This window comes from Sinocyclocheilus rhinocerous, unplaced genomic scaffold (assembly GCF_001515625.1).
Source record: "Sinocyclocheilus rhinocerous isolate Xijiao unplaced genomic scaffold, SAMN03320098_v1.1 scaffold2011, whole genome shotgun sequence".
NCBI lineage: Eukaryota > Metazoa > Chordata > Actinopteri > Cypriniformes > Cyprinidae > Sinocyclocheilus > Sinocyclocheilus rhinocerous.
The window spans coordinates 8,042-35,106 of record NW_015649239.1 but is presented as its reverse complement, the minus strand read 5'-3'; the positions used below and the strand labels follow the sequence as shown (position 1 = coordinate 35,106).

At 36.9% G+C, this 27,065-nt stretch overlaps 2 protein-coding genes and 1 pseudogene across 2 annotated transcripts; 1 reads left to right on the top strand and 2 right to left on the bottom strand.

The window, feature by feature from the left end:
- Window positions 1-543: 543 nt before the first annotated feature.
- Window positions 544-7,666, bottom strand: LOC107710439 (receptor expression-enhancing protein 6-like; the record flags this gene model as incomplete). The annotated part of the gene is made up of 7 exons (XM_016515205.1): window positions 544-615; window positions 1,919-1,942; window positions 2,064-2,140; window positions 2,560-2,728; window positions 5,530-5,668; window positions 5,874-5,967; window positions 7,552-7,666. Coding segments are annotated over 6 exons (615 nt in total), but the record flags the coding sequence as incomplete, so codon positions are not given.
- Window positions 7,667-7,787: 121 nt separating this feature from the next.
- On the top strand, window positions 7,788-10,507 carry LOC107710438 (tetraspanin-33-like; annotated as a pseudogene).
- A 345-nt stretch (window positions 10,508-10,852) lies between these two features.
- LOC107710443 (NACHT domain- and WD repeat-containing protein 1-like) lies at window positions 10,853-25,939 on the bottom strand. Its single transcript, XM_016515208.1, has 19 exons — window positions 25,822-25,939; window positions 24,862-24,947; window positions 24,587-24,703; window positions 24,123-24,477; window positions 21,662-22,934; window positions 20,414-20,617; window positions 20,112-20,271; window positions 19,899-20,016; window positions 19,566-19,730; window positions 17,680-17,877; window positions 17,445-17,567; window positions 15,984-16,186; window positions 15,206-15,466; window positions 15,034-15,124; window positions 13,609-13,757; window positions 13,251-13,533; window positions 12,580-13,133; window positions 11,308-11,413; window positions 10,853-11,173 (listed from the first exon to the last, which is right to left on the bottom strand). Exons 1-19 carry the CDS (start codon window positions 25,937-25,939, stop codon window positions 10,863-10,865), a joined length of 4,875 nt encoding a protein of 1,624 aa, XP_016370694.1. The 3' UTR covers window positions 10,853-10,862.
- Between the last annotated feature and the right edge of the window lie 1,126 nt (window positions 25,940-27,065).

Genomic DNA, 27,065 nt, shown 5'->3' with positions numbered 1-27,065 from the left:
ATTCATATTTATGTTGAACTACAGTAACAGCTTCTGATTTCTCTCAACATGGGGACAGGAGAGCTGTCAATCAATAAATTGAAAAAAAAAGTAACGTGCGTTACTTATTTGAAAAAGTAACTCAGATATTCTCTTGTAAATTAAAAAGTAATGCGTTACTTTACTAGTTACTTGAAAAAAGTAATCTGATTACGTAACTTGCGTTACTTGTAATATATTACCCCCAACACTGATAATCAGATTACAAATGCAAAGGATACAACATAAATTACTACAAAAAAAAACAAAAAACTATGTTGTCTAACTATTTCCTACAGTTTAGCTATGCTTAAATCCTGAAGACATTTATACAATCTGGACAAATTCACATGAACAGTGAGCAAAGAATTACTGCCAAAAATAGATGTGATCAGGACATATTAATAAATACACCAGATTATTAAACTATAAAGTCCAAAACTCCACTCCAGACAACAGCTGTCTAAAAATCAGGCATCGATTCACTGAGGTCTTTACAATGAAGACCATATGATACTGCTGTCATGTCTGAGTTTGTCTTCAACATGACGCTGCATCTGTTGTGTGTTGGTGTCATCCTCAGAGCACTTTAGCCACCTGTATATACAGTATGTAGAAAGATCGAAAAAATAAATATATATTTTTAAACATATAAACATTAAAACATACAGTGGGTACGGAAAGTATTCAGACCCCCTTATATTTTTCACTCTTTGTTATATTGCAGCCATTTGCTAAAATCATTTAAGTTAATTTTTTTTCCTCATTAATGTACACACAGCACCCCATATTGACAGAAAAACACAGAATTGTTGACATTTTTGCAGATTTATTAAAAAAGAAAAGAGGTAAAGAAGAACCCAAAGATCACTGTGGCTGAGCTCCAGAGATGCAGTCGGGAGATGGGAGAAAGTTGTAGAAAGTCAACCATCACTGCAGCCCTCCACCAGTCGGGGCTTTATGGCAGAGTGGCCCGACGGAAGCCTCTCCTCAGTTCAAGACACATGAAAGCCCGCATGGAGTTTGCTAAAAAAACACCTGAAGGACTCCAAGATGGTGAGAAATAAGATTCTCTGGTCTGATGAGACCAAGATAGAACTTTTTGGCCTTAATTCTAAGCGGTATGTGTGGAGAAAACCAGGCACCTGTCCAATACAGTCCCAACAGTGAAGCATGGTGGTGGCAGCATCATGCTGTGGGGGTGTTTTTCAGCTGCAGGGACAGGACGACTGGTTGCAATCGAGGGAAAGATGAATGCGGCCAAGTACAGGGATATCCTGGACTAAAACCTTCTCCAGAGTGCTCAGGACCTCATACTGGGCCGAAGGTTTACCTTCCAAGAAGACAATGACCCTAAGCACACAGCTAAAATAACGAAGGAGTGGCTTCACAACGACTCTGTGACTGTTCTTGAATGGCCCAGCCAGATCCCTGACTTAAACCCAATTGAGCATCTCTGGAGAGACCTAAAAATGGCTGTCCACCAACGTTTACCATCCAACCTGACAGAACTGGAGAGGATCTGCAAGGAGGAATGGCAGAGGATTCCCAAATCCAGGTGTGAAAAACTTGTTGTATCTTTCCCAAAAAGACTCATGGCTGTATTAGATCAAAGGGGTGCTTCTACTAAATACTGAGCAGAGGGTCTGAATACTTAGGACCATGTTATATTTCAGTTTTTCTTTTTTAATAAATCTGCAAAGATGTCAACAATTCTGTGTTTTTCTGTCAATATGGGGTGCTGTGTGTACATTAATGAGGAAAAAAAATTAACTTAAATGATTTTAGCAAATGGCTGCAATATAACAAAGAGTGAAAAATTTAAGGGGGTCTGAATACTTTCCGTACCCACTGTATATCTCCCACCTCATACACACACAAACACACACTGAAAACGCACCGTTTAATCAACAGTGGGTTCAGTCTGCAGTCAGACACATGCAAGATGAGACAGCACAGACAGATAGATTAATTTGGAGAATATCAAAGAATAGAAAACCGTATGACTTGTCAAATGTGGGTTTATTAGCAATATGATGACATACAAAAGCAGAATTGGGCAGTCTTTTGACTTCAGGCTCATCAGGGCCAATAGTCCGGTTTCTCACCAGAGTGTGAAGAACTGATCAATAGAACAAGTGCCAACTTAAACAGATGACAACAAATCTGACAAATATTTGAGCATTTACATTCATACAAATAATGAGGTGACATCAGTCAGGACTTATGGAATTGAAGCTAAGTTTTGCACTGTGAATAAACAATTCTTCATTACATTTATAATAACAAAATGCTTGTTAAAAGAAATATTACGCATAATGTATTCAATGGGTTTGGGTGATGGACTGATCTGTCGAAATCGGTTTGTTTCTCAGTCCCTATATTTGGAATGCAACCTTCAGCTCGGTATTTGTCTACTTGCTGTAATCTTTTAACATCTTCTTAGCTTCGGGCTATTTAGTTATTTGATTATCAGGTGTACTGGCAAAAAAAAAACTCTGGAAAAGAAAGGTGTTTTGAAACAGCTCTTATGTTGCGTACCCTCTCTCGTGACATTCTCAGCTGCGGACATGGCCTTCCCGCTTATATCGCCGACCATCTCGTCCACTCTGGCTTCATGCTTCAGGAAAAGTGGCCGCACCGTATACCTGTAGAGAATCTGAGAACCATTCCAGGAGACCGGAGCCATGCACCACAACAGGAACAAGCACTAAACACCAGAAGGACAAGGGAGTGAAAGAAAGTTATCTGGTGTGAGAATTCATCACTACACCATAGAGTTGTCCCTACCAAGGTTAAGAGACTAAAGCGGCAGAGTTATAAAAGTTTATCAGTTACTATTTGTGTTTTATTACGGGTATACTCTCGCTTTCCCTTTTTGCCAAACTACCTCTTTTCGATTCGAGTTTCAGTTGTTGTGGCTTCAGTTTACTTCTACTGCATATAGTGACACTGTGACGCAACATGCACAGACAAATGATGAAAGTATACATTTTCCTATTAAATTTGTTCCAATAACTCTAAAATGTGAATAATTATTATAGGCCTTACCACAGTGATTTATGGTAAAGCAAAAAAGCAGTTTGGAACATGGTTTTATAATGAACTACTCAGTCATTTAACCCTCCTGTGATGTCTGGGGTCAAATTGACCCCAAAGCAACTTTGACTTCTCTAAAAAATTATATTTTTAAAACCTTGAATCTTTCTGACTTTTGCTACAAATTCATAAACATGCACATCTTGTTTTACAAAGTTTTTAAAATGCCTGTGGACAATTTGACCCAATTGGTGATGTCTGGGCTCTATTGCCTCTCATGGCAAAATATCTAATGAGTAAATATCATTTATGCCTTGGCATTAATTTACATTTTACTATAACTGTACTGCATATGAAGGACAATTTTTGTCCTTTTCAGAGTTGCATGTACCTTTATCTACTATTTCATACAATAATGTGTTTACAAACACCGTACACACATTTTTACAAGCTTCTATCAAAAATTATTGTTGTTTCCATATTATATTGGGACTATTCATAGACATAATAATTTGTATACTGTACTAACTGTATTTTCATTCCTTTAACCCTACCCCTCACAAAAAAACCTTCTGCATTTTTACATTTCCAAATAAATAAAAAAACAAGCTGTTTTCCTCATGGGGACTAACTAAATGTCCCCACAATATCAGAAATGTCAGGTTTTACTGTCCTTGTGGGGACATTTGACTGTCGTTCTCTGTCTAACGAAAAATGACCACAAGATACACTGTGAGTGAGGTGTTATGCTGTTCAAGTCCTCCTGGGACGTTCGTACTTACGAGTTGACAAGTCGTAATTACGACGTCAGGTGCGTTCAAGTCAGTTTAGTCGGCACAAGATGGCGGTGTACCATTTTTACAAGCTTCTATCAAAAATTATTGTTGTTTCCATATTATATTGGGACTATTCATAGACATAATAATTTGTATACTGTACAAACTGTATTTTCATTCCTTTAACCCTACCCCTCACAAAAAAACCTTCTGCATTTTTACATTTCCAAATAAAAAACTCGTAAATACGATCTATCCGACATGACTTGAACGCACCAATAGGGCAATATTTGGATGATGTGAGTGATTTAGAGGACAATGTTTTTTTTTTCTATGTAAATGAAGCAATTAAATAAATAAATAAAATATATATAAAAACAAAAAGTTATGTTTTGTCCTAAAAATTTATTTAAAATATTGGGTAGGTAAAGTGTAAGTAAATAAAAATATGTTATATTGTCAATCTGAGTAATTGACTGATACATATAAATATTTGGGGTCAATTTGACCCCAAACGTTAAAAACATGATTGAAATTTGCACTTAACAGGAGGGTTACATTTTGTAATTTTGAACATGAAAAAGTTACATAGTGTAGCTTTAAATTATGTATTTTTTACAGTTTACATTTTAGAGTCTCAGGATGTTTCATACAAAATATTTTATAAAAATCATATTTGTATATAAAAAATTTTAAAACATATTTATGTTCAAATTATAAAATAAACCAGGTTTAAAATAATATAATAAAAAGCACAAAAACACAGATACATGTTTTATTTATATACTATTATAGCATTCATTAATTATTTGAATTTATTTTCATTAAGTTTGAGTAATTTTGTTACAGGCTTTTGTCATTTTTTTCATTCGTTTTTGTTTTTTATTAAGAACAAATAAGAAATATTTTTATTTAGCTTCATTTTTATTTATTTATTTATTTACTTTTTCAGTTTGGTAATTTAGTGTTAGTTGCCAAGATAAAATCTGTAGTTTATGCTTTCCCTCTAATATTATATATTGTATATTATATATTATATTTTTTTATCATTGGTTAATAGAATGGGATTAAGTACATAAAGGATATTTGTGTTGTTTAACATTTAATTATTGCAGGTTTGCGTCATATTCTGAGTTGCATTATTTTTATTCATTTTGAGGAATACTGAATCTGTGTTTTTGTTGTTTTTTTTATGAGTAAGATTAATTAATGCATATTCATATTTATTTTGGAACTACAGTAATATCTTCTGATTTCTCTCAACATGGGGACAGGAGAGCTGTCAATCAATAAACTTATTTATTTGAAAAAGTAACTCCGATATTCTCTTGTAAATTAAAAAGTAATGCGTTACTTTACTAGTTACTTGAAAAAAGTAATCTGATTACGTAACTCACATTACTTGTAATGTGTTACCCCCAACACTGTATATATATATATAATTTTTTTAAACAATGTTAAAACTACCAATGCTAAAACCAAATATATGCCCATGACCTCTAATATGGACAAACTGGCAGATGTCTAAAGACCAACAGTAGAGCTGTCCTAAATTAAACAGCGTGCCAAACATCTATTTAACCTCTCCTTTTAGATGGAGCAGAAACTTTGTGCTAATTAGCAGAAAGAAGCTGGTAATAATTGATCCTTTTAAATCAGATATTAGTCAGAGAAAGCATGGCCTTGTTCTACCTACCTTACACACATGGTAGAAAGGAAACGAGTGGAGAAAAATGTCAGAGAAGAATTCACCCACGCTGAAGAAGCCGTAGATTACCCAGTATGTCAGCCATTGTGTGTCATCCTCCTTATCAGGACTTTCTATGGCTTTGATACAAAAAAATGTAAACAGAACAAAATATGAAAGATACCCTAGTTAAGGTATACTAGGTACTAGGTAAACTATACCTAGGTATTGGTATACTAGGTATACCCTAGTTTACTACCCTAGTTTACAAAAAAAAAAACACTATAATAAAGATTCAGTGTAGGTTACGGCAACTGCTGATTTGTGAAAAACCTTAAAAGCACATAACTCACGAGTAATATGCAGGATAAACAAAACCAATCAGATTACAGAGCAGAGAAGCGCCGTGTCCAAATAATAAATACGCTCCAATCACACCAGCAGCACCTGACGGGAGACAATCATCATATCCTTCTAAATCAACTGAACAAACTGCAGAATCACATGTGAAATCTGTAAAATTGTAAAATGTAATTTATTCCTGATGCAAAGCTGAATTTTCAGCATAATTACTCCAGTCTTCAGTCACATTATCCTTCAGAAATCATTGTAATATGCTGATTTGCTGAAACATTGTTGCACTGCTTAATATTTTTGTGGAAATTGATACCTTTTTCAGATTTATTTGATAAATAGAAAGTCATATAATAGAATTTGTTAATATTTAGTTATATAATACCATAATAGTATTTATTTGAAAAGGAAATCTAACATTATAAACGTCTTTGCTGTCACTTTTGAACAAATTCATGCGTTTTTGCTGAGTAAAAATATTCATTTCTTAAAAAAAATAAAAAATTGCTGTCCCCAAACTTTTGAACAGTATTGTGTGTAGTTATGCAAGTGTGTGTAGTGGTAATCATGGGTAACTGTTTTTGGATGAAACCTCGAATGCAGTAATCTTTAGCACTGATATTCAATATAGATTTAGATGTTGAGGATGAAGGGAAGTCACGGGGTGGAGTGGCATCAGACCAAATCTCCTTCTGAGGAACTTCATTATTCAGAAAATCATTCCTGCATTTCAGCTCTTTCATTTCTCTTTTCTGTTCTTTTCATGAAGAGAAATCATTTGTCTTTAGTAATGATATGTCATTTATTTCACATGCCAATAATACTGTAGCCTATAACGCAGCTTCGACTGACTTGAGCCCCTTTTACATTAATATTACAGATATCGGCATAAGTAAGGGTAGGCTACTTTTTTTTTGCAAAAAAAAACAGCATAATTACTCCAGTCTTCAGTCACATTATCCTTCAGAAATCATTGTAATATGCTGATTTGCTGAAACATTGTTGCACTGCTTAATATTTTTGTGGAAATTGATACCTTTTTCAGATTTATTTGATAAATAGAAAGTTATATAATATAATTTGTGAACATTTAGTTATATAATACCATAATAGTATTTATTTGAAAAGGAAATCTAACATTATAAATGTCTTTGCTGTCACTTTTGAACAAATTCATGCGTTTTTGCTGAGTAAAAATATTCATTTCTTAAAAAAAATAAAAAATTGCTGTCCCCAAACTTTTGAACAGTATTGTGTGTAGTTATGCAAGTGTGTGTAGTGGTAATCATGGGTAACTGTTTTTGGATGAAACCTCGAATGCAGTAATCTTTAGCACTGATATTCAATATAGATTTAGATGTTGAGGATGAAGGGAAGTCACGGGGTGGAGTGGCATCAGACCAAATCTCCTTCTGAGGAACTTCATTATTCAGAAAATCATTCCTGCATTTCAGCTCTTTCATTTCTCTTTTCTGTTCTTTTCATGAAGAGAAATCATTTGTCTTTAGTAAATGATATGTCATTTATTTCACATGCCAATAATACTGTAGCCTATAACGCAGCTTCGGCTGACTTGAGCACCTGTTACATTAATATTACAGATAACGGCATAAGTAAGGGGAGGCTACTTTTTGTTTGCAAAAAAAAAAAAAAGCTTTATATAAAATTAGGACTTACCGAGCGCTAAATAACGTTTCTTGATGCGTGTTTTTTCTTCGATTTTATTAAGACAGTCAGTGACTATATTCTTCTCGTTCAAAAAAGCCTCGACGCGGTACACCAAATACACAAAATAATGATCTTTAAAATAGCATCATATGACCCCTTTAAATGTTTTTATTGAAAATATTTTAGACAAATGAGTGTTGTTGTGTTAAAGGTGTTCAGTGCTGTTCTAATTGCTGTTGGAATCTATGCCAAAGTTGCCAAAGAGTCAGGTATTTAAACAACATTTACCATATTCATTCATGTCTTGTTATGAAAGAAGCTTACAAACACTTATGAATGAAAAGTTATGTTTGCGTATTACATTATACTGTATTTGCCTTACCAGATCAGTATTTCATGTATATTCAAATGTAATGGCAATAAGCCATACATTTTATATATAATTTAATGTAATTTGTCACACTGCAGAACCATCTTTAACCAATAAAGGCAAAAAAGGTGATTATAATTCTGAAATGGTAGCCATTTATATCACCTAACCTATATTTGTAAAATAAATAAATTAATAAATAAACTTGATGTTGAATTAAAAAAAATGTAATGGAGATATGTGAACCACCCGTGTACATTTACACTTTGCATTACTCTATATATTATCTTCACTAATGCTTCACAGATGTAGTGGACACGCCGATGGCAGATCCAGCGCTCTCTCATGTTCACCATTACGTTTTTTTTTTTGCCTGTTTCGGAGCCCTGTGCAACATCTCCTTACTGATAACATCATAAATGTGTTTGCTGTCACTTTTGAACAAATTCATGCATTTTTGCCGAATAGAAGTATTAATTTCTTGAAAAAAAAATGTCTGTCCCCAGACTTTTGAACGGTGTGTAGTTATGCAAGTGTGTGTAAATGATAGGCCAATGCATGCAATGGCAGAGGTCAAAGATTACACTGTTGATCTTCCTATAATCTTTCTATATCCTGTAGTTCAAGTGCTGTGGGGTGGATTCCTTCTTAGACTGGTCTAAATGTACATGTACTTCAACGCATCTGACCAGAACCCCATCTGGAGGCCTACGGAGTCTCCTTCTCCTGCTGCATACGGCTAAAGAATGAGGTCAGATTGTGTCAAATCAAATATTAGTAATGCGTATTAATAAATTTGCAATCACTTTTAATAAATTAAGACAAATAATTACAAAAAGTTGTGTGCTTCATACACTATAAACTGTTTATCAATTTATGTGTAGACTGTGTTCAACTCTATGTGTGGCTATGAGACCCAGAAGATGAAGAGTGTGGTGAGTCGGCTCTTCTACACCACTGGATGTCTGGACGAGATCGTCTGGTGGGGAACACAGAATCTCCTGCTGGTGGGAGGGATGACATTCGCCTTACTTTGCATTGAGGTTAGGCACAACCTGCGTCATTTATTTTTCCACAAAAATACGTCATCCCTGCAGCACTTTATCACTGAAGAGTCTCAAAACAAGTGAAAGACTACAACAGAGCCATGTGTGTCACACTGAAAGAGTGGAGGATGGAGTTCTTCCACATGTAGGTGAGTAGATGTCATCTCCATTGATTTATAAAAGTTTACATTGGTCATAGTACATGGCATTGTGCAATTTGTTCCATTAATTTATTGAAATAGACTGAATGGGGAAGTTATAGCTCATCAATAATTTTCTAAATATATTCGAGAGAGATTGTCTGTATGAGGGAGAATACATTTCAGCAAAACACATAGATGGCAAATATACTACTGTTGTTTATTATTATTATATTGTAAGAATAGCTAAATTGATCAATATTAAATATTTTAATTAGGAAAAAATAGTGTCAATAATGCAAAATGACAATAGTAAACACTCATTTTTCAGTTAAAATTTAAGATGTGGGCTCTCCATTGATTTATAAAAGTTTACATTGGTCATAGTACATAGCATTGTGCAATTTGTTCCATTAATTTATTGAAATAGACTGAATGGGGAAGTTATAGCTCATCAATAATTTTCAAAATATATTCGAGAGAGATTGTCTGTATGAGGGAGAATACATTTCAGCAAAACACATAGATGGCAAATATACTACTGTTGTTTATTATTATTATATTGTAAGAATAGCTAAATTGATCAATATTAAATATTATAATTTATATATTTGATTATTAATAACTATATTAACTCTCACAAAAAAATGAGAAACACATACTTCTTTTTTTAAATATAGATTCTATAGATATAGTTGCTTGCTTTTTCCCTTCAAGATAGGTCATGAAATGAAAGCTACAAAAAGTACACTGGGGCACATTGAAATGATTATTTTTCTAAACCTGGAAATAAACAGCTTTAGGATTTTGGAAAAAAAATAAAACGCATAACAACAATAACTAAAATAAAGAAATATTAAAAATTAAAGTCAATAACCATGTAAACCTACTGGTACAAAAGGTCAGTCTTACATGCTTATATTAATGCTTTTTAAAACATTCTCACATTTAGGATAACATGGACTCAGGATTTGCCCTGAATATAGCAAATTCACTACTCAAAGCAGTTCTACTCAATTTTTTTTATTTAGTGAAAAAAAAAAAAACATATTAAAGCCACCCAAATTACATAGACCACTGTAAAACCCACATTGAGCCACTTAGAAACATTATCTCTTATAGCTCATAACTGGTATGTAGGTACATTAAATGCACATGCAAAACAGACAAAAGTAAATCTCTTTGCATTGAGGCTAATAAATGATTTGTCTGTTCTTCAGATATGCATGATGTCACTGGCTTCAGTACAGCTCTGTCAAATCCGAAGCGTTCAACAGAAGAAGAGGAAACGTAACCCTTTGCTACAACAGAAAGTCTTGACTGGTGTTATACGCTCACCCTTCACCATGTGCAGGCATTGGAACTCGATGCATTGCACTCGAAATACCAAGGTATAACATGTTACAAATTAGATGCAAAGAATGTGATTGTTATTCTTCATTATACTGTGAGTTACTAAGGCAAAAGCTGTGATTAAATCCCGTACTAACATAAAAACTATATTTTTCCAGTGCCTTATTATCTGTAATGTTAATAACATATATTTTGGAACATGCTGTCTTACACACTGCTTTACTTTTAACACTTGCGATGTTGATTAAATTACTATAAAATGAATAAATAGCAAATTGTGTGATTGTTCTTAAAAATATATATTTTTATATAATTCCTCAGTTATTATTATGTAATTACACCGATGATTTCCTAGTGCATAGCCTAATTCTGTACGCAGGTGGGGTAAGAGGTTTGGAACCTAGAACGTATTTAGAGGAGAACACACGTGTTGGATGGTTTGCTTTTCATCAAACCGATGCCGATGAAATTGAACTGAGCAGGGTTGTAATCTGGGAGCTCGTTGATGACGGTGTGCGGAGCGTTCAGGCTTTTCTCCCGAGAGGTAACTCGGTACTGTGCTCTGAAGATCCGGAGGGGGTTGTATCCAGGTTTAAGGGTGTCTGGACAGCGGAAACCTTCCTTGATGAAAGAGCCATGCTGGGACACGGCTACAAATCCATCTTTGTGTGGCATCATCTTTATGACTGGAGAGTAGACGAACTGGACGTACAGCAAACAACCTGTAATGAAACGACCAAAGCCAAGCAACTAAATCAGACATGAAAGACATTATTAGCAAATTATTAGTAAATCTTCCACAGAATGATTAGTCCTGAACAAGTAGGTGTCATGCACAACAGTGAACAGTCCTCACCACTACAGACATCCCAGACTTTGATGGTTTTGTCCAGGGATCCAGTGAAGACGTATTTATCATTTATTGAGAAGACAGCACAGAGGACGCCTTCAAAATAAAAACCCTTAAAGATGGAACAAGACAACACATGTCCTATTAAACTCACACAATGGTTGTTGGCAGAAGTATACGTCATCATAGGCTTGCTCCGAATGCAGAGCACACTGAAAAAACATTACTTTTAAGGAGTTCATTAGTTCTGAGTCAGAGGTTTTCGCAACATGATTGAGTTAAACAAAAAAAATCAATAGACTATTTTAATTGGTATGTTTGTTTAGTAAGTAATATGTCATAAATTCACTGTAAACCACGGCTTCTTGGGGCTTATTGCTTTATGATTATTCGAGTATCACATTATTATCTTAACAACATGCGAACAACAAACTCTAATAACATTTACTGTAAACTGAGCCAAAATAGACCCATCCACAGACAAATAATAGTTCGACAGACTATATTACCTGGTGTTTATGAGTAAATACCGTTTATGTTTATTCAAGTATCACATTGTTAAGATGGGCATGGTTTAAGCTGGTCAAACTGGTGTCCCAGCCTGAAGTGGTCAAAACCCCTCTAAAACCTATTTTAACTAGTATTATGGGATTATGTCATTTTTATGCTTATTTGAGTATCACACTGCTATCTTGCAACATGCTAACTAATTACATTTATTGTAAACAAAGCCAAAGTAGGCCCAACCACAGACAAATTATAGTTCAATAGACAATTTTACCTGGTGTTTTTGAGTAGCATGTAATTTTAATGCTCATTCGAGTATCACATTGTTAGCTTAGCAACATGCTAACAACAAACTTTTAAAATGAATTGTGAACAGAGCCAAAACAGATGAACCTCAGGCAATTCATAGTTCAACAAACAATTTCACCAAGTATTTCAGAGTTAGATGAGAAAACATGTTAACAACAAACTTTTTTAATTGATTGTTAACAGACAAAATAATATTAATAATAAAAACAACTAAAACCAGCCTATGCTGGTTGGCTGGTCTTAGCTGGTTTTAGTTGGTTGGTCTGCTGGTCTCTCAGCCTGACCAGCTAAAGAAGTGGTCAAAACCCCTCTAAAACCTATTTTAATTAGTATTTGGGATTATGTCATTTATTATGCTCATTTGAATATCACATTGTTATCTTAAAAAAAACATGCTAGCAACAAACTCTTTTGGTTTAATTTAAAAAGCTCAATCAATTATAGCAACCTGCAAACCCTCACCTTGTACTCCATGGTGTGATTCAGCAAGACGGGACTCAGATTCCACAACTTCTGAACGCAGTCTTGAGAGCCAATCAATGCTTGTGCATCCCAGTTGCTCATAGTGATACAGGTTATGGCTGCACCGTGATGATCCAGCTCGGCTGCCGTGGCGCTCTTAAAGTCGTAGGTCACCACTTCGCCACCAAATGTCCCATAGAGCAGCCTGCAGTCAGACAGCAGAGCCATGGCAGAGATAGGGGAATGCAGCAGGCACAGGGTGTACCTCTCAAACGGGCCGTCCACACAGGGGAAACTGTCTCTCGATGTAATCTCAAAGAGACAAACCGAATCCTCATAAGCCACGGCCATTCTGTCCTCCCCCGGGCTGATGGCCATGCTGCGTACCATTGGTAGGCTTTCTGGAGGTGGTAGGCACAGGGTTTCTGGGGCAAAGTCTAGTGGGTAAATAAGGATGGTACCAGTCCGCAGTCCACAGAAGAGTAGACGTTTCTGCTGGGCTAATTCCATACAGCACACGTCTGAGGACACGTCCATACTGTCGGACCGCAGACCTGTGAAACATATGAACAACTTTGGCTTGAGAACTTTTGCAGATTTTATTTGAGTTTCATTCGCTAAAGATATCGCACACATAAATACAACATTGAAAACCAGTATCTTCTTATTACATGTATCACCTTCCGAGCAGCTCCAGGTGAAAACCTGTGTTTTATTTCCCTCTTTCACATAGAATACAGTATCACCGTCTTTCGACAGGGCCACTAGAGGGTAGTATGCCGGGATGAAAGACTTGCTCCTGTGCTTGGTGTTGTAGTCAAGCTGCCATACTTTGAGCTGGTTGGCAATAACGGAGGCAGAGATAATAGTGCGCTGATGGACAGCCAAAGAGGACACAGCAGAATCCATCACACCGATCCAGTCCAGCAGGGCTCCTGTGGTGACACTCCAGACCTTGAAGAGCACAAGAGGATCAACTTCCGTTCGGGACAATGGCAGTGAGATGAAACTCTATGGGATTAAACTGACCCGTACAATCCGATCCTGGGCACTTGTGATGATTTCACTACCTTCACTGCTTGAGACGGCACATAAGACTGACGCGTCATGGTGAAGATCCAGAACCCTCTGCATTGAAGTCAGCGTCACGAGGAACACGCACAATGTTCTGTCACATCCTTCAACAAGAAAAAAGTGGACTTCACACAAGCAAACAATTTACAAATTTGTGTTGTAAATTAAATCTCATTTAACAGAAAATAAATACAGTCAGCCAAAACTAGCAAATTTAACATATTATATTATATGTCTTATAATAATTAACTCATTTAGATGACCAAAAAAAGTAATACTTAGTCTTTTCCCTAAGGAGCACTCTGATTCTAAAATCATTGAAACACAGCTATTCAGCCCTCTCACCAAAATTGTTGTAAGGGGAAGATCAACCACAGACTCAATACTATGGCTCCATACCTGCACACACACACACACAAAAACCTTCCAATAAAGCTGAAATGCTAGATTTAGCTTGGTCTTTACTGAATAAATTGGTCCTAAACTAGATAGCTGAGTGATAGATTCAATTAGGCTAAATCTGCAACCCTGTTAGCCATTCAGTCATTTCATTATAATATTCATTAAATTTTATTTAATTATTAAAATACACGATAATATAGAATAAAACAGTTATAATATTTATAACATATTTAACAGGCAAGCTTTAACTAATACATAAAATGACTAATGAGAAAATAAGAGACTATAAAGTAAAAACATTCTGCATAGATATATCCATTATTTCAAAAATTAAAATTCTGCCATTACTGAATTTTGTTTATGGAGGAATATATGGTTTAAAAAAAAAAAAAATCACAATGTGTGCCTTCCTGAGTCCATTTTCTCCAAATAAAAATAATAATAAAAAGTAATAATTCTCTGATACTTTTTTTGTATCTTTTTTTAAATCTATAAGCCTGTTACCCTTTCAGTCAATATCATTATAATACTTATTTAATTTTATTTAATTATTCAAGTATATGCTAATATAATATAAAACAGATAATATAATATTTTATAATATATAAACCAAAACTAAAGACGAAGTACTTCACATTGTTAAATAAATGTCCCTTTTTTACAATTACAAGCCTTATTTTCCACCATTTTCATGGAAAGTGCTGTTTAATTAATGCTATTAATGTATTTGAGGTAAGCCATTCATATTTTGATTTCCTGAAAAGTGTAACCTTGGTTTTGGTCTAAACATTGTTTTTGTAAGCGGCCCAACATTCGACATGGGCCTAAAAACTAATGTTAATGGTTGTTTAATGAAAGATTGGAGATGTGTTTGGAATTTTTGTTTTGTTCAGAAATGGTTTGACCTTAGTGATGCACACTTCAAGAGTAATTAATAAATGAGAAAAGATCATCAGACAATGACACGTGTTAAAGCACCTGCAAACAGCAGTTTTTCATCGTCGGATGTTCTGAGGAACAAAGCTGGAGAGGGAAGATCAACCACAGACTCAATACTATGGCTCCATACCTGCACACACACACACAAAAACCTTCCAATAAAGCTGAAATGCTAGATTTTGCTTGGTCTTTACTGAAACAAGATACATACCGAATGGAGACGGCCTTCCCCAAAAGCAATGAGTATCTTGGAGTATTTGGAGAGTGTCAGAGAGCAGGTGAGATTGTGGTGTCCAGCAGGGCAGGGTAGGGGGGTCTGGGAATGTTGCATGCCAGTGGATACGTCATAAAAACAGAGCGCCCCCTCACTGCATATGCATGCTACTGCATCTCCCACAACACCAAGAACAGAACAAACGCCTGCTGTCAGCTCATACAGGGGCTCTGCAGTGTCCAAGTGCCAAGCTTTAACCTGTACGGGAAAGGATGGCAGAGAAAATATTAACTAACAGCATTCATAGTTATTTAAAAGATTAAAGGAACCCAAAAATGAAAATTTGGTCATTATTCATTTTTGTTGATTACATTTTTTGGTCTTTCTGCTCTTGTTGTAGTTACATTTTTGTTAGGCTAGATCTGCATGAGGGCTCTTTAACATTTCTCAATTACCATAACACAAATACTGACATTATACTGGGGCCAGTTGCATAACATGCTTAGCACGGTTTTACAAGTTAGTCATTCATTTATTTATTTAATTTTCTTTAAGACTGGTCATAACTTTTTTTTTTTAAATGTTGATTGGACTCACATGAATCTGAAAAATAAGACTCCTTGGCTAACAGCCTCAGCATAGTGGCTACGTTTACACAACTGGCTCCTGGTTTGGTACGATAAGAGGGCGAGTGAATAATGACAATTTTCATTTTATCATGAACTGTTTCTTTAATATATAAAAAAAGGAAATGTCAAGTTAACATTTTTCATACTAGGCTGCTTGGGTTGGTTATGACAATCCTCCTTTCTTCGATCATGTGAATGTGTGTAGGGGTGTGTGTTTGGACAGACACTGCATCAGTGATGCAGAAAAGCTGTTGTCCACTTATCAGACACCATTTTCTTAGTGTGCCATCGAGTCCAGTAGACAGACAGTGATTGGTTTTGTCCATCAGCTTCAGGGAGAGCACCCCCGCTACACAGAGAAAGAGAAACATAAGGGTTTATATTCTCATATACTTGAACAGTGTTCACCCTAAAGCATTTTTAGTGAAGCTTCTAATAGGCACACAGAAACTATTTGAAAATTGGCGAGCAAACATTTCTATATTTAAGTTAGCCATGACCCTTATTTATTTGTTTGGCTATTTGTTAAACTATTAATGTACTTATAAAAGTCAGAAAGAGCTATATATATATATATATATATATATATATATATACACACACACACACACATACACACACACACTGTATATTTAAACAAAAATAGACAATAGACAATAAAAGGGATAGTACCGGTCCTGAGTTCTGATTGATCAATAGAGTGTGCTTGAATTCATGCTAAAATCAACAATGTAATGTGAAACACCATATAACTGCACACCTCCCATAGCAGAGTGCTATTTTTGTTGCATAGCAACGTTCTTTGAGGGAACTATGGGGGAACTGAAGTGAGCACTCTTCAGGGAGCATGGCATTACGGTCTCATTGGGGACTGTTTGGCTCATCTTACACAAGGGATAATTTGTTCTGTTCTATTTTTAAAAAAAAGTAAATAAATTAACAACATTTTACACACACACATACATACATTTCAGTATAGAGTTCATTATTCCTGCCCACTTTTTTTAGCAGTGCTGGTTCTGGAAGTATTATTTATTCATATTATATTCCCAATATTTTTTGCACAGAGATTTTTAAAAAGTCTTTGTTAAAGCGTTATAAACCATGAACCAAGCAAACCAGCTACAAGGTCAATCACAACATTACAAACTTTATTTGACGTATATGAAAAGTATATGAACAACAGACAAAAAGACGAAGGTACAATACTGAAAGTATTTTGAGAGCGTCCAGAGACCGACTCAATTATGTAATTCATGGAGCTTCATGGGAGTGGGTGGAGCTAAAGATCTCTTTTGGTGTGCTTTGCTCGCTGCAACTCTGATTGGTGGAATTTTCTGTACAGCATCATGGGTAATTTAAGTTTTCACCACAAATTCTGCTATTAAACATGGTTATTTTAAAAGTAAGTTGAACTAATGTGAGCAGATGGGTTCAAGAATGGAGTAACAACCTTGGAGCTCACAACAGGCCTGTCTTTAAAGGTTTATATTGTTTAAAATCAATTTCCTTGTGGAGTTTTTACTTCCGGAACGCAACTGTTAATTAGCTCAGAATCAAGGCAGAGACACTTTACACCCTTGGCTTCTTCATTGTTAAGAACCTACCAGTGTGTCCAGAAAGAGTGTGAAGAGTCTGGAGATGGTTTAGATTCCAGGCTATAATCAGTCCATCCTCTGAACCTGCTACCAGCAGCTCTCTCTTTGAGCACAGCACGACGGCCTTCACCCCTTTCAAAAGTCACGAAAACACAATGATATGAAGCAACATTAAGTAGAGCAGCAACAGCATGTGTGTTAAGGGGTTTTTACTCGAAACCAATACTGAGCTCCTTTGGGTCACCTTTCATGAACCCCGTGAGGGTGCTCTTCAGTGGGCCCCCAGGGGCCTGAAAGAAGCTGCATTTGGGCACAAGCACTGGGTCAGTACAGGAACCAAACCAGCCCACGCACTGAGAACACAGCTGACCAATCATGGAGGGGTAGAGATCAGCGAGGCCCTGCAGCCTGGCGAAGATCTCCGTGACCAAAAGTGAGGGATCTTAGAGAAGCAGGAGATAGAAGAATTGGTTAAGTAAAAAAAAATTAAAAATACAAATACTGAAAGATGAGTTATATTGTGGCAGATTTTAGATGTTTCTTGAATTGTTAGCAATGTTTAAAGGGAAAGTGAAAGAATGATGAACTGGTGTGACTGGTCAATCAATAAATAAAGGAAAAATGTCGCTGAATATCATCTGTAAAGAGTTATAGAGGATGTATAAATGCATTTAAAAAAGCAAGAAATGAAGCATTGATAATACATGACAAATGACAACTTGACAAATACATTTTGTGTATTTAGTAACTTTTTTACATATTTAACAATAAAAAATATATTTAAATATCAATTAAACAAATAAATCATTTTGATTTTTTTTTTAAATAAAGTATTTATTAATTGCTTTTCTTTATCCATTTGCTAACTCCTTTTTTTTAAAATTTTTTTTTTAAAGCTCATTAGGCATGATCGTCATCATGCAGAAGCAACCAATCAACATTTGACTACATTCTAAAATAAAGCGTGTAATGTCAGTTTGGCAATGGCACACTTCACCTTCCTAGACCACATTAAATTGCTTGAGAAATGCAGTTTACTTTCCCTGATTTCTTAATCTCTAAATGACCTCCAAGCTAACAGACATGAACTAAAAGCCACACCACCTTCCTAGACCACATTAAATTGCTTGAGAAATGCAGTTTACTTTCCCTGATTTCTTAATCTCTAAATGACGAAGCTAACAGACATGAACTAAAAGCCTAAACTAAAAAACTCCAAATTACGATTTCATGAAAACATGAAACCAAAACCTATTTCTTAATATTCCCTTACAAATGAATTCGTATTTACATTTGCTTTATTAAAGGTGCAGTAGGAGATCTTGGAAAATGCTAACTTTAGCCTGATAAAACTGAAAGCGAACGTCCCACCCTCCCTGAAATCGCCATCCAAAGCCATGCCTCCTGAACGCATATACGCTCACAGACAAGAATAATACCAGAGACAACGTTACTACAATAGGCTACATCAGCGGTTCCCAATTCCAGTCCTTCACACTTCTCTAGTAAGTTTCGTCTGTGTGTGAAGACGCTGCGCAGCGCAAATCAGTGAATGAATGTTCCGAAATGAAGTAAACTTCAACCGATTTCCCCCGCTCAGGGAGTAGGGAGCAATGAACACTGTGTAGGGATCATATCGATTGGAACACAGTTCATGCATGTAGCTCTCTTCTAATGAGCTGGTTGGGGGGCGCGAGGACTGGACTTGGGAACCGCTGGGCTACATCATGCGTCATTATATAAGACAACTTTAAAAGATCGGGTTGTTGATGTTTGTCTGCCATTCTCGCTCTGTCTGCACAGCGTGTGTGAACGCGCTGGTGACGTACCCTGTCTGCGCGAACCGGGTGCACAGAGGTATGCTAATACATAACTTGACAGGCAGGTAGGAAAGCCAATTAAAACGCTCGGACCAAGTGTTTTGATTGGACGAACATTTCTTGGTCCTACGCCTTCTACAGAATATATAAATACATTTAGACCACTTAACTTATTGATTGCTATCGGGATTTGAAGAGACTTTCAACCAGCATAACAAAAAATGTTTCTGAAGACAATCACCTATTGCACCTTTAATTACATGTTTTTCGTAGAACACAGCCTATGAAAGCCCCGGTGGCCAATACTTACCCACACGACCGTCGCTAAAATCTAACGAGGGCTTCAGAAGCAGAAATGTCTCTTTCAGCATTCGTATCTCAGGACAGTCTGTGAGGTCAGTGCAAAGCGACAGGTCCTGAATAACACAGCTCACGCCACACCGAAGAGTTTTACAACATAACCAGTCCAGACTGCCTGTGAGAATAAATGCACATTCATATTTGTATATACTTGTTTATACATGTCGTACATGTTTATATATTTAAGTTTACAAAAACATAAAACATAGACAGCTGTCAATGTGTCATTCAAGTGAATAGATTTGGCTATTTTTGAATGTAGCTATTCCTATCTAAACCTCACCGAGCACTGATTGGCGTAACTCCACCCATTTGCCCGCATGAGCGAGATGATAGGGCAGTTCATGAAGCTTCCGCATATTGGCGACTTCTCCAGTGAACCACAAGGGCTGGGGTGGTACCTTGAAAAACAGCATGTTTTACCATCAAAAATATAGGTTATTTAGCATCTAAAGCATATTTGACATAATGCTGATTTTGTGACCTTAAACAATACCTTTCTGTCAGCATTGAGCAGCGCACTTAGTGAGGGAAGAAGGATCGGCCTGAGCTGCCCCTGACTCCACTGTCCTAAGAAATATTCAGCGAGGATGGCATGCATGTCTGTTTTCATATCGCGTGATAAATATCTCTTCCTTACCAGCTCTGCGAACTGCCTAAGAAAAGTAAAGGCTGAGTTATAACGGTGATGGAAAGGGCATAGGGCATAGCACTTGGACTTTTCCTAGTATGTTGCTTGACTGGTGGGAAAATTCTGAACACGACAGTGGTAACAGAAAGGTCTAATCAAACCTTTACCTGTGGGTGAAACCCAGCAGAATAACACCACCCTCCCATCTCTCCGTCAGATGAGCTGTCAGGTCATGCCGGAGCCGGGACCAGTGAAGTCGTGGGAAGCGCAGGAGTGTGTGGCTCGGAGGAAGCCAGTACTTATACATTTCAGCCAGAACGTCATTATCTAACGACAAGACATCCTGTAACTCTGCCTCTGATAGACCACTTCTGAATATATAAAAGACAAATAATTACATTTAGAAACTTAGATGTTCATTACGGTGCGTGTCAACATTAAGAGTTGGACATGTGAAGGCTAGTTTCTGAAATGGCAAATTTAGCCACAAAAAGCAGACTTTTAACGTGGCACAGAGGTTGCTTAAACACATTAGCCATGGCAGCTCAAAATTCAGAAGAATTGGCTACCATTCAATTGAATGTGAATTTGAATATGAATGTGAGTTTGAATAGAATTGGCTACACCCACATGATGTTGCACTGGAATTTGAAAGAAAACGAATTTGACTGAATTCAAAGAAATGAAAACAACCACATAATAAGTGATAAGTTTCATTAGCCAAACTGTTTCGTAAACATTAAAACATAAATAACACTCTCAGTGAGGACATTACATAGACTTCCATTCATTTTATATCTGGTTAATGATATTTTCCATCACCTAACGCAGCCCCTACCCCAACACATACACATCACAAAAACATGCAGAACTAGATTTAAATCAAAACATCTTTTGGCTGATTTATATACCTTTTTAACTAGTGAGGACCAGTAAAATGTCCTCACTAATGGGTTGTCAAAGTATTTCACGGTATAATTGAGGACATTTGGTGTGTGTGTGTGTATTTAATACTTCAACATTTAACTGAAAACAATTAAAGAAATAAAATATATATGACAATTAAAAAAACTAAAATAGCCTACATGTTAACATCTTCAATAACATGAATCGGTCTAATTTATTGATTAAATAAGAGCATTCTGGGAAATGCCTTCAATGCTCTTCCACCAAGGTTCATAAAATGATTCAAATTAATTCATTTCATTGTAAAACAATATATATTTATATAGGCTTAGGGTTAGTGCTGCGCATCTTTTATGTGCCATTACGTTTTTACATGTAATTTGGATGTGGCAAAGCTTGGCAGCGTAAAGACTCCATTATACTAAACTACCAAAGCATCCTCATAATCTGTCATTAAAAAGTTAACATATTAGATCCTCCTAAAACCAACATAACAAAATATGACTTGCCTTGATAACAAGATGAAGCACAGAGCATGACTAACTAGCTTCTTCCCATGATTCTCCTCAAGTGACTCCACAAACTGTGTCATCACTTCCTGTGCAGAGACGCCCAGGCGAACATTAGACGTGGCGGTGAAGGAGGACCACTGTTTGGCAGTGTCTAGCATGAGTTTCATGTGCAAAGGGCTCCTGCTTTGCTGGAAGCGGTTTAAGATGGTGTCTACCTGTTCTGAGGTCAGCTTGCGTCCAGCTGCGCTCATGTAGGCGCCAATAACGTCTTTCCCTTGACCGTCTGTGAGAAGTTCCACTCTAAAGACGTTTTGTTCTGCTGAAACCAAAGATTTACATTTCTCAACATAGTCATCAGAAATAGAGAGTACAAGTTGCACATTGGGAGGGATCACTTTAGGTATCCAGTCTAGTTTATGAGGTTTGTTTGCCTCTAAAAGCTGGTCCAATGAGTCCAGAATGAGTAGGAGTGTGTCTCCTTGTTTTGACACGTCTTCCAGCATGGAATGGAAAAACCGGACTAGCTCTTCATGCGCGTTGGCAATATGTGGATAGGGGAACTGCAACCCTAAAGCTCCACACACTTGAAGACAAACACCTCTGAGAACAGAGTCAACATCCGAGCTGAGTGGAGATGTTCCCAGCAACCTCAGCACCACAACTCCCCGATGGTCAACAACGCCTCGCATTTCCTGTGCCAGTTTGCAAAGCAGAGCTGTTTTACCGACCCCTGAAGGTCCATGAACCAGAAGAGGTTCGTGGCAAGCATTAGTGGACTCCCACATGGCAATGCAGATCTTTCCCAGAATGCTGTCCCTTCCTTTAAACACAGAGCACTTCTCCTCGCTCAGCACGGCGTGATGGAAGATCTCCTGTTTCAGCCAAGACCATCCTGGATCTACCGTGCTACAAGTTCCTGAAGTTTGCAGAGCATTCCTGCTGATCAGTGCCTTCATTTGGGATGTCACCTGCTCACACAGTTTTCCCAGGTACCCCTTGTGTTCTTTGCGGCTCGGGTCCATAGCTCCTTTGCTGAGCTCCATGCAGAGAGGCTGGAGGCGACCTGAGTTGTAGATGCGTTGCTTCAGGTCGGCCAAGAGCTCCCGGGCTTCGGTGTCCAACAAGCCATCGGCTGTGACGTCCAGAAGAAACTTTGCAAAGTTTTTCTTGCAGTCTCTTTTACTGAGTCGAGGCAGTTCACGGAAAAACAGCACCGCTGATGCATCCTTTTGGGTCTTGAGAAAGCCGTGCTCCATCTCATACTCTAAGACTACGAAATACACACAAAAAGCATGATACTCATTAAAATATAAGGAAAAACTAGACAGATGTTGTAAAATGACAGATGTTGTAAAAAATTGCAAACCACATATAAAATGAAGGGAAATTGAAACGCTATAATACTAAAAGTCATATGCTTTTTTATTGTTGTTGTTGGTTTATGTTATATAAGGACTGTTTAAAAAAAAAAAGATAGACAGACAGACAGACAGACAGATAGACAGATGGATAGATAGCAACCTGTCTGTGCCAGTGTTGGGTAAGTAACTCTAAAAAAAGTACTTAATTAGATTACTGTACCAATTACTCTCTCTAAGAAGCATTGCATTACTTATTACTTTCTAATCCATTATCAACCTCAACCAGTTGAAAAATACAAGGATAGACATGAAACTACTCTTTTAATTATTTAAAATAAATAAATAAAACTGCATAAATTATTCTTGAATTGACCAAAGTATTTAAAGGGAGAAGGTTACATTAAAAACATACATTTTAACATTAGATGTTAAATCCACTATTGCTTTTATATAGAATCGCTCCATGGTTTATACAGTTTTTAATGTAATTGCAATTAAATTACAGAAAAATTACGAGTAATCCCCTACTTTACTTTTTCAAGTGAAAAGTAATTAAATTGCAGTAATTAATTACTTAGAAATGCATTACACCAATCACTGTTCTGGGGTGCGTTTCCCAAAAGCAACTATGGTCGCAAGTTCCGTCGTTACCAATAGATTTCAATGGAACTAACTACCATAGCTAGCTAACTATGCTTTTGGGAAACGCACCCCTGTGCAGTAGTGATCAGGTGGAGCCGCGGTTTTAAAGTCCCGTCCAAACTCCTGCAGACTCATTTACAAGCACACAATTATGGCCCCACACACAGTTTTTATAGCAATAAATAAACTAAAACCAAACTTATAAGGGGAAAAAACAACAACATCTGAACATGCATCAGCGTCATTAGAACTACCTGAATGACAGAAACCATCTTTGGGAAAAATTTATTTGAAGTGCAATTAGATTTTTTTTTTTTTTTGGCTCACGTCCCATTTGTTTAGGAAAAAAAAAAAAAAAAAAAAAAGTAAATCAAAGTCATACAGGTTTGGAATGACAAAAAAATATTTGTCCCTTATTTTGCACCATATTCATGGAAAGTTTCACAATCTCTCACCAGATTTGAAAAACTTGTGCTTTTCGTCAACACTGATATCCCCTTCTCTCTCGGCCTGTTGGGCAGCAGTGCGGAGAGCCTGCAGCAGTCGTGATTCGGTCAGATTCCAGGATATGACATCATCATCACGCAACTGTCCGCTCTCAGAGCCCCTGTCATTGTAATGAGGATAGTGAGCTGTGATTGGCTGGAGGATATATGTGGGTGGGACTGAGTTACTGTCTTTGGAGAACCATTGGTTTAGGAGCTTTAAGCTCTCTGAATCTTTGGGAAGTTTTGATACCAGCAACTCAAACTCCGTCTCTGGTATGAGGCGTGGGATGGAGCGATGGCCGTACTGATTACCGAGCAGAGCCTGAGAAGATAAACATAGATACAGTATTACACTTATGCTCAGAGAACCAGCACAAGTGTGATGGCCAAAAGATATGCATGGATAAAATTAGGTTGCTGGTGAAACATACAATAAAAGTTGGGCCATCTGATATTCTCTGACAGGACTCGATTTCTTTAATGCACAGTTCAGTTGTCAAGTGATCAGCTGTGAAGATGTCATGCACTCCGCATCTGAAATCCACTACCTGCGAGAAAAACCCAACAAAATCAACAATAGAAAATAAAACCCCTGCTTTTTGAACAGTGGATATGCCCAATAAATAAAAATGTAATGCAATTTTAGACAGTTTTTACATTTGCCACCAGGATTAAACTAGACTGCAAATATATTTTCAGCACAAACCTCAAAGACGAGACCCAAACTTTGACAGTGGGCCTGCAACTCCGAATAGGCCTTCTCCCAAAATACATTCCTCTCATTCTTCATATCTGTCAAAAAAAAAAAGAAATGTATTAATGTCAGGTCCTTAAGGAGTTCATTTTGTGATATTTATTAATATATATTAAATTGCTTATTACACGATTATGCTTATTTCAAAACCAAGAGCACTATGTTGGAAACTGATTGTCTATACAGCAGTCATTTGTATGGTTTTGCATCATTATAGAAAATACCTGAAATACCTACCACCTCGATTAATCGGGACTTCAACATTAGTACAAACACTAATTCTAGTAACACTTTATTTTACTGACCAATTCTCACTTTTAACTAGTTGCTTATTAACATGCATATTACTAGCATGCTGGCTGTTTATTAGTACTAATAAAGCAATATTAATGCATTTTTCTGCATGACCATATTTTAGATCCCTTAATCCTACCCAACACCTAAACTACTTTACTATTAATAAGAAGCAAATTAAGAATTTACCGATGCAAAAGTCATAGTTCATAGTGCAAATTTTTCCTAAAACTGAAGTGTGACCCTAATTCTGCCTTCCTCCACTAAATAAAAATAAATGTAGAAACATCGCAGATTAGGGTTACATATATTCCACACTAATGCATTTTCATGACTTTCCCCATCATTTATTATTACTGGATAAACATTTTTTTGTAGTATTTTATAGAGGCTGCACACAAATTGAAAATAAACATTTTAGAACCGAGCACAACTAGAAAATCACACTATAGAAATCACCATTACTTTTTTTTTTTTAAGATTGTTAATTTCAATTAAATTTCAATTCAATTCAAAATTCCCTATTTCCAGGTTTTCCATGACCTTGAAATACAGAGCAAAACTTTTTTTCAGCAAAATGCAAAGGTAAGGGGACTAAACAAGCAGTGCAAGCCTTACCTGAGTGTGTGGAGCTGATGAACACCCGCACCGTTCTGGAAACCGGCTGTAGAGCATCAGCGCTCTGTCCCCGCAGAGCCTCCAATCCAAGAGCTTCGCCCATCTCCACCACAGCCATCCCGACCAACACACCTCAAGAAATCCCGAGTATGATCGCCTGCGCTCCTGTCCTCATAACCCACCCAAATCTGAGCAACCCAAAGTGACTCTACAGCACTGAACAAAGAGCTCCAGATCTACTGATCATCACTGCTTAGTCTGAGACGTGAAAAAATAACCTGAAAGCCAAATATTAGATGAAAAATATGTTTTCCACAGCAATAAGGAAAAGCAAACAGCTCTGTTGAGAAGCTCTCCAGCTCATTTGTTTTTTCTCCTCTGCACCCGTCATTTTATCGTTCTGGAAACCGGCTGTAGAGCATCAGCGCTCTGTCCCCGCAGAGCCTCCAATCCAAGAGCTTCGCCCATCTCCACCACAGCCATCCCGACCAACACACCTCAAGAAATCCCGAGTATGATCGCCTGCGATCCTGTCCTCATAACCCACCCAAATCTGAGCAACCCAAAGTGACTCTACAGCACTGAACAAAGAGCTCCAGATCTACTGATCATCACTGCTTAGTCTGAGACGTGAAAAAATAACCTGAAAGCCAAATATTAATTAGATGAAAAATATGTTTTCCACAGCAATAAGGAAAAGCAAACAGCTCTGTTGAGAAGCTCTCCAGCTCATTTGTTTGTTCTCCTCTGCACCCGTCATTTTATCCACTGAGATCAGGAAGGCCGAGAGAGACCCGGTGTTTACGACCCACCGCCTGCAGCAGAGATCAGACCCTGGAGACCAAGAGCAGCTGCCCCATGTTTAATTAACCTGAACTGTATAAATGCATAAACTGCTGCTTTTCATTTATAATTATGAATCGAAGATCAGTGCAATCATTTTGCTTCAAAACAAATAATTATAAAATGATTTTAAATGACAAGTATTGATGTTGACCTATTGAAACAGAGCACAAACCCAGGAAAGCAGGTGATGTTATTGTGCTGTTAGCTGAACCTCTGCATGTGTTAACTGTTACTCTGTGGTGTTTGTTCCAAGCCTCTCTAATGTGCGCAGAACCGTTCAGTCCTGAGAGAGAACAACCTAAGTCTGCGTTCACTGAGGAATCAGGAGTCAAGTTGATGATATGAGTCACGATCAAAACTTACTCTGCCCCAGGCAAGATTGTGCAATATTTATGTAA

Bases quoted from the DNA above. Each gene is read 5' to 3' on its own strand.
- LOC107710443 (XM_016515208.1), bottom strand. From the start codon at position 25,939: ATGGCTGTGGTGGAGATGGGCGAAGCTCTTGGATTGGAGGCTCTGCGG. The intron at 19,731-19,898 runs GTGAGGTTTAGA...TTATTCTCACAG, and splicing joins GTTACGCCAATCAGTGCTCG to GCAGTCTGGACTGGTTATGT. The intron at 13,134-13,250 runs GTAATAAGAAGA...TATGTTTCACAG, and splicing joins CTGCTCGGAAGGTGATACAT to GTCTGCGGTCCGACAGTATG.